Here is a 7,488-nt window from a genome sequence, read left to right as displayed (position 1 = left end):
CTCTTCCCCCAGCCTGTAGCGCTGCATGGGGTTGTTGTGACCCAAGTGCAGGACCCGGCACTTGGCCTTGTTGAATCTCATACAGTTGTCCTGGGCCCATCGATCCAGCCTGTCCAGGTCCCTCTGCAGAGCCTTCCTACCCTCGAGCAGATCAACACTCCTGCCCAACTTGGTGTCATCTGCAAACTGACTGATGCTTCCCTTTCTCTCCGCAGCCTGGAATAGTGTCTCCTTTCAAACGAGTCTTCCTGAAGGGCGAAAAAGGTCGGGATAAAAAAGCCCAGGAGAAGGTTACGGAGAGACGGCCTCTGCATACGGTGGTGGTGTCCCTGCCCGACCGCGTTGAACCAGACGTGCTGCTGAATGACTACATCGAGAAAGAAGTGAAGGTAACATCTGCCTGGCTGGGGCTGGGGCCTGTATATAACTATATGAAGCATTAGGATAACTTAAAGGCATGAGAGATCTTCCATACGTAGGTGTGTTTAGCAGCTTCTAAATAGGGGCTTGGGGCACCAGCCCTTCGCTCTGTGTTGATGGTGTCTCTCTTGCAGTAGCTGGCGTGTTTGGGGGCGTGCTTAGCGTGTACGTGATGTGGTAACGGTTTGGTTCTTTTTTTCCAGTATTTAGGTCAGCTCACATCCATCCCAGGGTACCTGAATCCCTCCAGCCGCACGGAAATCCTGCATTTGATCGATAATGCAAAGGTGAGCGCTCAGCCCGTTGAATCACCGGCTCCGTGTAGTCTCTATCTAACATGCAGCATGGAAAAAAGAAAAAGGCTTGTGGAGCTTCCTTGGGGCTAGGTGCTGGTCTAACTCGTGTCTTCCATCCATGGGAGGGAAGCCCGTTACCAGCCCCGTTACCAAAGGGGAAACAGTTCAGCAAATCAATGGAAATGCATTTATTTTAGAGAGCACACCAGCTCCCGGGGCAGCTGACCCAGGAACACGATGCTGTCATCAGTCTCTCTGCCTACAACATCAAGCTGGTGTGGAGGGATGGAGAAGATCTCATCCTCAGGGTCCCCATCCATGACATCGCATCCGTTTCCTACATCCGAGATGACTCCTCTCACTTGGTCGTGCTGAAAACAGGTAGGTTGTGGCCAGCACGGGCAGGCTGTAGCCTTGTGTTTTGGGGTTGTTGTGTGTTTTGGGGTTGTGGGGCTGAGCCCCCCAGCAGCCAGTATTGCCCTCGTGTAGGACGGCAGCCAACCTGACCAGAAAGGGGACAAAGGCGATGTTGGGTGAGAACAGACCAAAACAATCGGTGTCCTTCACAGAATCATAGAATCCTACAACAATTTGGGTGGGAAGGGACCTCTAAAGGCCATCTAGTCCAACCCCCTGCCATGGGCAGGGACATCTTCATCTCGATCAGGTTGCTCAGAGCCCCGTCCAACCTGACCTGGAATGTTTCCAGGGATGGGGCAGCCACCACCTCTCTGGGCAACCTGTGCCAGTGTCTCACCACCCTCAGTGTAAAAAAACTTTCTTCCTTCTATTTAATCTCCTGCCTGGAGTTGTTTCGGTTCATCCTTTTCTAGGGGGGCTGGAGGAGGGACTGGGTTTACGCGTGTTCCCCTGAGGGTGCTGTGACTCGCGGAAGGGTGAGCACGCTGGGAAGGATGAAGGCTGTTGGAGCTGGGCTGGGTTGTGTCTGGAGGTGAACTGTGGGCTCACGTACAGCTTAGAAATTCCTCCCGTAGCCTGTCCTCCGGCAACTGCCAAAGCCCAAATGAGAGCTGTCATTTACTGACTCTTAGGAAAGTTTGGGATCTTAAAGTGTAGTAGTTTATTCTGCGTTGCCCATCCTGCTCCAGTCTGTGGGGTCCTCTGTGGATGTCAGCAAGGAGGAAAAGCAAGGAGAGCAGGTAGAAGCAGCTCCTCCAGCCTGGTCCCTACGCGTGTGGGACCTGCCCGGCTCTTCACAACCCTTGTGCAGGTTTGCTGGGAGGATTTCATTGCTAAATGCCCGTGTGGAATAACGTAGGTGACACCAACCACTTCCGACACACCTCACTTCTTGTAATACCCGGGGAGGGCCTCGAATCTGCCCCCAGCAGCTCTGCGTGTGTCAAACCTGCGTGGTTTGGGGCTGGAGCGTTTGGGGAACGCTGAGCTACTTAGAGGATGTAATGACAGACTCTTATCGGATTATAAATGCCATGACAGCAAAGGACAGTCTATAGAATAAATAAGTGACTTAGAAGGCTGTGATTCTGCTGATGGATTTCTGAGGCTGGCTAAGCCATGGAAATGGAGCCAACGATTTACAGAGTTGTCAGAAACCAGCTCTAAATTATACGCTTTTCAGTCAAAGACTTTCATAGAATCATAGAATCGTTTAGGTTGGAAAAGACCTTTAAGATCATCAAGTCCAACCGTTAACCCAGCACTGCCAAGTCCACCACTAAACCATGTCCCTGAGCACCACATCTACACGTCTTTTAAACACCTCCAGGGATGGGGACTCCACCACTTCCCTGGGCAGCCTGGTCCAGTGCTTGACAACCCTTTCACTGAAGAAATTTTTCCTCACATCCAATCTAAACCTCCCCTGGCCCAACTTGAGGCCGTTTCCTCTCGTCCTGTCGCTTGTTCCTTGGGAGAAGAGACCGACCCCCACCTCGCTACAACCTCCTGTCAGGTGGCTGTAGAGAGCGATGAGGTCTCCCCTCAGCCTCCTTTTCTCCAGGCTGAACAACCCCAGCTCCCTCAGCCGCTCCTCATCACACTTGTTCTCCAGACCCCTCACCAGCTTCGTTGCCCTTCTTTGGACTTCGGCCCTGTGCAGTGCTCCGGTGCAGTCCCCAGGCTCCCAAGAGCTCCCTCCTCCAGGGCGTTTTCTCCCGGCTGTGGGATCCTCTGCCCTCCTGCTTCAGGGGCTTTGCTGTCCCCAGAGGCAGCCTGCTCGGAGGGCAGCTTGCCGTGCTTGGACTCCTTGCTGTTTTCTCCTTGCCTCGACCTTTCCATCACGACTTCTCTCTTTTCTCAGCTCAGGACCCCGGGATCTCCCCAAGCCAGAGTCTCTGCGCCGAGAGCTCCAAAGCCCTTACTTCAGGCTCGCTGTCTGAGAGCGGGGTGGTTCCCGTCGAAGCTTGTTGTTTGGTGGTCCTGGCTACGGAGAACAAAGTAAGACTCAAAAACACTCGATTAAGACTCTGTCCCACGTTGGGGTTGCCTCCAGAGTCACTCACCGGTTGCGACGACGCTGGGACTGGGATTGTTGGGAGGTTTTCTGGCCCTTAGACCCGGGTGGCCACAGCCTCTCAGGTTGATGGTGGCCCCAGGGTGGCCTCATCTTGCTCTCGCCAAGTGTCCCCTCTGTTATGTGACCAGATGTTTATCTGGCCATAGGTTGCGTGACACGCATAGGCCCAGTTTTAAGACTGCAGGGTGTGGGTTGGGCTTTGCTGGCGCACAAGGTGCTACCTGGAAGAGGAAACCTGGTCCCTGCCTCAGCCCCGAGCCCTGGTTTGGACACGAGAGGGTATCAAAAGACGGTTTTCCCTTGGTGGTGGTGCCTGCTGCCCAGAGCTTTCTCCAGTAGCAGGAAATCTGTGAAGACAACTGAATCTCTCCCACAATAGGATTTTGTTAACCGGGGCATTTTCCTGATGCTGACCTGGAAATTTGTTTCATCCGGTGTCTGGATCCAGAGATTCTGATCTCGGTCTGTGTGCTCGTACTTCTACAGCAGGAACCCTTTGCCTTCAGGGTGGAGTTTTGCTCGCCTTCTTTTCAGCTCTAACACTCTCTGGGGTGCCTGCACCTATTTGGGATGTAGGTTATGTAGCCAAAATCCCAGGGACCTGAGCTGAGGAGTAGGACGGAGCGTCGGCACAAAATCTGGGTGCTGTTTCATAGCTGTGAGTTGACAACGGAGCACCCGATCTCCTATTGCCTGGGTCTGGCCGGTTGAAGAGGGCCGGGGTGCTTCTCCGGCAGTACGGGAGGGTGATGAGGGGTGATACATCTCAGGAGTTCGTCTCCTCTGGCACCGAGGAAAAGCCCAGGGGACAGCAGGAGGTAGCTAACGAGATTCGAGGTTCGTCACCTCCAGCCCTGGCGACCCTGTGGGTCGAGCAGTGTCCTGGATCTTGGACGAGCGGGTTCCCTCTCCTCGCTGGGAGGGCAGCACCCTTACAAATACAGCACACCGCTGCCCCACGTGGCGTGCCCACCGTAGGGAGCCGAAGAGAAGGGCCACCGTGGTATCTTCTGCCTTGCACCAGCCCTTCTCATCTCCCTCCCCAGGTGACTGCCGAGGAGCTGTGCTCACTTCTCAGCCAAGTCTTCCAGATTGTTTACACTGAGTCCACGATAGACTTCTTGGACAGAGCAATATTTGATGGAGCGTCCACGCCGACACGGCACATGTCCTTACACAGTGGTAAGTCCGTGCTCTCCCTGTTTGCCTCTTTCTTATGGGGCCGGTCTGAGGGTCATAGAATCGTAGAAAGGTTTGGGTTGGAAGAGACCTTAAAGATCATTGTGCTGGTTTTGACTGGGATAGAGTTAATTTTCTTCACAGTAGCTAGTGTGGGGCTGTTTTGGATTTGTGCTGGAAACAGTGTTGATAACCCAGGGATGTTTTAGTTCCAGCCTAGGTGGTCTCTCCCCATCTTCACCACCGTCTGTCACCTCTCCTCCTGCCACCCTCCGAGGTCAGAGCCAGCCTGGCCCAGCCTGGCGGCTTCCCTCCTGCAGGGCATTGAAAACAAAACACCTCCTCTGCTTTAATTGCCTGTGAGTTGGAAGGGCACGAGGGCTATCTCCTGCCTGCAGATGTTTCCCCAGCTGGGCCGTGGGACATCAGCCATCGTCCTTGTCCCCCGTACCCTTTGCCTCTCTATTCACGTTGGACGGAGGCGCTTAATAAAACAATCCCTTTGCGGTTCTGCATCTCTGCTGAGTCTGTATCCAGTCCTGACACAGCACCGCTCAGCACCACCTCGGCCCCGGCCCCGCTGCCTCTCACCTTCCGGAAAGCCGAGTCAGAAATCGATGTGCGTGTAGGTCATGGATCGGGAAAAGCACCGAATTTCTGCCTCTTAAACTCCGTCTCTCGAATGTTTTCCTTGCAGATGACTCTTCTACGAAAGTGGATGTTAAGGAATCTTACGAAACGGAAGCAAGCACTTTGTAAGTGAAACGTGGTACACTGAGCTTGCTCGGCGCTCGGGCTTATTAGTGCAGCCTCGCTGCCAGGTTTAAAGCCCCCGGAGCAGAAACCGCTGCGGTCTGCACATTGAAAAGCTTCTGCTCAGCCTGGCTGAAACATTGGACGGTGTTTTTACTGTCCGCGTGCGGTGCCGTGGTCCCTGCCTCCGCAGCATCCGTGGCCGTATTGTTCTGCCGCCGCGGGTTTCCAGAGACGATCACGTACACAATGTATGTGCAGTCCCCCTGCGTCAGCAAAGCGGGGGTGTGACGCTTGCCGGGCCGCTTTGCTTTGGTGAAGTCCAGCTGGAATTGGGAGACATGTTTTCCCCAAACCCCTTTATTTTGGAAACTTTTTCCCGCCTGAATCGGTGACCGCTGAAAAAGTCGATCGTGTTTGTGGGCTGAAAACCTGACGCGCGAACCGGTTGTTTAAAATTGACTGATGCTATTTGAAAATTTCGCATTTAATGCCAAAATAAAGTGGTTTGAGACTTTTCCCCCCCCTGTTCCAAAATGAGAAAGCAGTTGGAGGGGGGGGTCTGTGCTCATGTAGGGATTCATTTTCAGCAGGTCACCAGACCAGTGTAGCTCAAGTCCTCCGTGCTGTGCGGGAGCCTTCAGACCCCCTCAGGAGCGGAAGGCTGCGAGCTTTACTGCAGGGAGAGCGCGTCTCCACGTGCCTCTCCACCCTTCCAGGCTCCCCCGTGCTGCAACGTGCCAGCAGCGGCGATGCAGAAGGTGCCCGAGGAGCTCTGGAGAACTCACGATCTGTTTGCATTTCAGTTCCTTTCCAGAAACCTTGGATGCAGGTGACAACTCCCCCTCTTCCTTCTCCACACAACAGTCTCCGCACATTAAGACAGTCAGCGAGAGCGAGCTGAGCACCACGGCGACAGAGCTGCTCCAGGACTATATGATGACGGTAGGGTGCCCCAGGGTCCCAGAGAAGGCTTGGAGGGGTTTTCTTCCCTTTAGGGTGCTCGAGTGCTCGTGGGATTTGGGTTCATTGCCTTGGCGTGTAGAACGTGAGCCCCTGCTGCTGTGGGAACATCCCGTCCTCCTCCTTTTCGTACAAATTGTGCTTGGAGGCTTCACGGGACCTGAACGTGGGCTCACATCCCTCTCCTGCAGGAGCGTCCCCACCCCCTTGCTCCCCCCTCGCCGCGTAAAGGCATCTCACGCCATCCACGGCACTCCAGGTCCGTCCCTTCAGGAGTCACGGTCCCCGTGTACGCCCACAGCTTGCCCCCATTTGAAAGCTGCCACCTCAGTCGTGGGTTGCACCAGCCTGCCCCGCTTTTCTGTCGGGATGAGCTGGTTCGTTACTGCAGCTCCTGTCAAACAGCAATAAATCTGGTAAACGCCGTTCCCATCATCTTCCTCCTAAAAAATGAGTGATGTTTGCGGTGCGCTTCTCTTCCGCAGCTCCGAACAAAACTCTCTTCCCAAGAGATCCAGCAGTTCGCAATGCTCCTGCACGAGTATCGCAACGGGGCTTCGATCCACGAATTCTGCATCAACTTGAAGCAGCTCTACGGGGACAGTAGAAAGTTCCTGCTCTTAGGTGAGTGTCCACTGCCAGGGATTCATCGTGGATGACCGACCGGAGGGTGAGAGCCGGCGTCGCTCTGCTCCCGAGCCCTCGCGACGTGCCTTGTACCGATCTCTGATGCACGGGCCTTCCACGTGGGCAGCCTGATGGGATGCGAGGGGGTAAAGGGGCGGGCGTGGACGGCACAAAGATGCCTTGGGGTGTCACCAAGCAAGGAGCAACATCTCAATCCGCCTCTCCTTTGGAGACACCTCTTTCCTGAGGGCAGCTGGGTCCATCTGGATCAGGCCCCCATCTCAGAGGCTTGAGTCATCCCTCGAGATGCTCACCTCTCCCTCCTGACTGCCTGGGTACCTCCTCCAGACCAGGCACCAGGCTCTTCCGTGCCTGCCGGTAAGTAAGAAGGCTCTGGTCCTTGGTCTGGGCCCTTCTGCTGTCGGCTGTGCCGTTCCTCCGGGCGTATCGAACCTGCATTCCCTGGAGAGGACTTTACAGTCCTGGAGAGAAGTTGCGCACCCTGGCAGGTGACAGGACCCTTTCGTTCCCCTTCGTTGAAAGGGGGCTGAGCGCCTCAGGGGCTCTTCAAGACCCTCCTGCTCGAACTCCTTGATTTGATTTTGGCTTTAATAATCTGAAAGAGCATCGGTAACGAGAGCCTGGGGGAGGGGGTTGGGGCAGGAGCACGCGGGCCTGACCTGGTGTCTCTGCTCTGGCCCCGGGGCAGGCAGGGTCTCGGCTGAGCGCTGAGCTGACCCACTCCACGCG

General features: G+C 55.1%; 1 protein-coding gene across 1 annotated transcript in view; it reads left to right on the top strand.

The window, feature by feature from the left end:
- Positions 1 to 215: 215 nt before the first annotated feature.
- CCM2 (cerebral cavernous malformation 2) overlaps positions 216 to 7,488 on the top strand; it is a gene marked incomplete at its 5' end in the record, with an annotated part of 9,051 nt that continues 1,778 nt past the window's right edge. Inside the window, 8 exons of the mRNA XM_009322986.1 lie at positions 216 to 389; positions 624 to 707; positions 914 to 1,097; positions 3,001 to 3,137; positions 4,263 to 4,398; positions 5,093 to 5,150; positions 5,955 to 6,093; positions 6,597 to 6,735. Of these exons, the coding sequence (XP_009321261.1) occupies positions 216 to 389; positions 624 to 707; positions 914 to 1,097; positions 3,001 to 3,137; positions 4,263 to 4,398; positions 5,093 to 5,150; positions 5,955 to 6,093; positions 6,597 to 6,735 (1,051 nt within the window). The remainder of the gene's footprint in view (positions 390 to 623; positions 708 to 913; positions 1,098 to 3,000; positions 3,138 to 4,262; positions 4,399 to 5,092; positions 5,151 to 5,954; positions 6,094 to 6,596; positions 6,736 to 7,488) is intronic.

The sequence above is a fragment of the Pygoscelis adeliae genome, unplaced genomic scaffold, assembly GCF_000699105.1.
Source record: "Pygoscelis adeliae isolate BGI_AS28 unplaced genomic scaffold, ASM69910v1 Scaffold274, whole genome shotgun sequence".
Lineage (NCBI taxonomy): Eukaryota > Metazoa > Chordata > Aves > Sphenisciformes > Spheniscidae > Pygoscelis > Pygoscelis adeliae.
This window is presented reverse-complemented; position numbering and strand designations above follow the sequence as displayed.